The sequence below is a fragment of the Orycteropus afer genome, unplaced genomic scaffold (genome assembly GCF_000298275.1).
Source record: "Orycteropus afer afer isolate SDZICR_OR568_19922 unplaced genomic scaffold, OryAfe1.0 scaffold00008, whole genome shotgun sequence".
Taxonomy (NCBI): Eukaryota; Metazoa; Chordata; class Mammalia; order Tubulidentata; family Orycteropodidae; genus Orycteropus; species Orycteropus afer.
In genome coordinates this window covers 12,407,972-12,410,152 of record NW_006921595.1, presented here as the reverse complement: position 1 = coordinate 12,410,152, position 2,181 = coordinate 12,407,972, and the positions used below count along the sequence as shown (strand labels likewise).

General features: G+C 33.5%; 1 protein-coding gene across 1 annotated transcript in view; it reads left to right on the top strand.

The window, feature by feature from the left end:
• The window catches only part of FAM221A (family with sequence similarity 221 member A), a 25,864-nt gene extending 23,984 nt beyond the window's left edge, over positions 1–1,880 (top strand). Inside the window, exon 7 of the mRNA XM_007945852.1 lies at positions 1,812–1,880. Coding sequence (XP_007944043.1) covers positions 1,812–1,880 — 69 coding nt within the window. The remainder of the gene's footprint in view (positions 1–1,811) is intronic.
• The last annotated feature ends 301 nt before the right edge of the window (positions 1,881–2,181 follow it).

Here is a 2,181-nt window from a genome sequence, read left to right as displayed (position 1 = left end):
GACTGACCATTGATGACTGGGTTTTTTTTTTTTTTGATGTTACAGGCAATCCCTCAATTATGAGTTTTCTTAAATCTATCTTTAAGTCTAATTTGTATGTAAGTCAGAACAGTTAGGTACGGGTCATATATAACTTCAGTTAAGTGTTTGTCTTAGCATATAGCATACCTTTCTATGCATAAACAACATTAAAGGAAATACTTCCAGATACACTAAAACATCTTTAACATAACAATACTGTGATAATAATATTAATAATAATAATGGTTTGATGACAATCGCAAAGTAGTACCTGTTTGTTATTACGAACCACTGTATGTACCTCGAATTTTTAAGATAATAGGCTTTAAGGGGGTTGATTTATACATATGAGTTGTATGTATGTCCTATGTTCATAACCTGGGGACTGCCTGTACTGCAAATCTAACAGTTGGTCTTAAATGAGAGGGGAAAGAAAGGGAACTACCATTTATTGATTGCTTATTAATTACATACATATATATATATATATATATAAATATTATTTACACCTTTAAAACAACCCTGAAAAGTAGCTATTACTATGACCTTTTTACCAATGAGAAAACAGCTCATTAAATCATTTGCCCTAAATAGTTAACAATAATGGTAGGATTCAAAAAATCTGACTCCAAAAGTTTAAAATCTTTGCCTTAGAATAGGGTGGTTTTTTGGGGGAGTGGTTCTTCAGGTCACTGTTAACTAACACAGTGTGTAAGAGTTATAGGAGTATATGGTTTCTGAATGATGCTACCAGTCAACTCAAAGAGGGAGGAGAGAGAGGGAAAAAATGGCAGAGAGACAGAGGTGTCTCTGATAATAAAATCTGATTTTATTAGTGGAAATTTCTTGCTTACAAAATAATTTGGAAATTTGATGGGGTTGGATAGACTGGTTTTATGGTCCCTCCTGGTTCCTTGATACTATTTCTTGTCACCTTAGAAGGAAGGGTCTCTGCTTCTACTGCCATGCTCCCTCTGGTGGTGTAGTGCCTAAGGCATTTGACTGCTGACCAGAAGGCTGGTGGTTCAAACCCACCAGCCACTCCTCGCAAGGAAAGTTGGGCAATCTACTTCCATAGTGATACCCCTTCGGAAACCAAGGAGGGGTCGCTATGAGTTGGATCCAACTCAACGGCAGTGAGTTTTGTTTTGTTTTAGATGTTTCCTTGGAGTGCCTGGGTGGTGCAGATGGTGCTACTAACCGAAAAGGTGGAGGCTTGAATTTGAGTTCACCCAGAGATGCCATGGAAGAAAGGCTTGGTCATCTACTTCTGAAAAAATCAGCTATTGAAAACCACATGGTGCACAGTTCTCCCTGACACCCATGGAGTTGGCATTAGTTGCAGCCAACTTGATAGCAGCTGGTTTAGCAGTTTCCTTAAAGTAGTCCATGTTCCAGAGAGAATCTGGCTGGATTAGGAGTATTTTGCAACCCATAGGAAATGTGCTTGGGCTGGATATAAGGTTATATTTATGCTTTATTAAAAAAAAAAATGCCAATTGAAATGAATTTCTTCATTTTTTCTAAAGCAATGTTATCAACATATGAATCAACATATTCATGTTATTTTTTATTAAAGGCCTTCTATAAAGTTGAAATCAAGCCATATTTAAAATATGTCCCTTCAGCTATTAATTTATGGCTTTAATATTTAACAGCTAATAACTAGTGAATAGCTATGCAAAATAGTCGTGAAAAATAAGACATGAATCCAAATGAGGTATGTGTAACTTTTTTCTTTAAAAAATGTTTTATGAGTTATATTGATAATAAATGTTTAAAATTTACAGATAAAATTGGAAAAGGCTGCTAAGCAGAAAGGAAAAGCATCATTGTCATCAACTGCAAAACCTTCATGAGGACTATTGAGGAACTAAAACCATTATCCAAATACATCTTTTTCATGTTTATTTAATTGTAATAATACAATTTATTTTCCCTCATGTTAATTACTTCCTTTACTGTATAAAACTCTTATTTCTTTAATTTATTTAAATAGGAGACAATATATTACTTTTGATTCACAACTTTGTATATACTTTTTATGTTTCCTATCACATGAGATTATTTTTATATGAATCAAAACATAAATGTATAGTAAATATTTTTAGTTTATCATAAGTCAGCTTTTTTAGGCTGTTTGAAAAATTAAAAGTATTA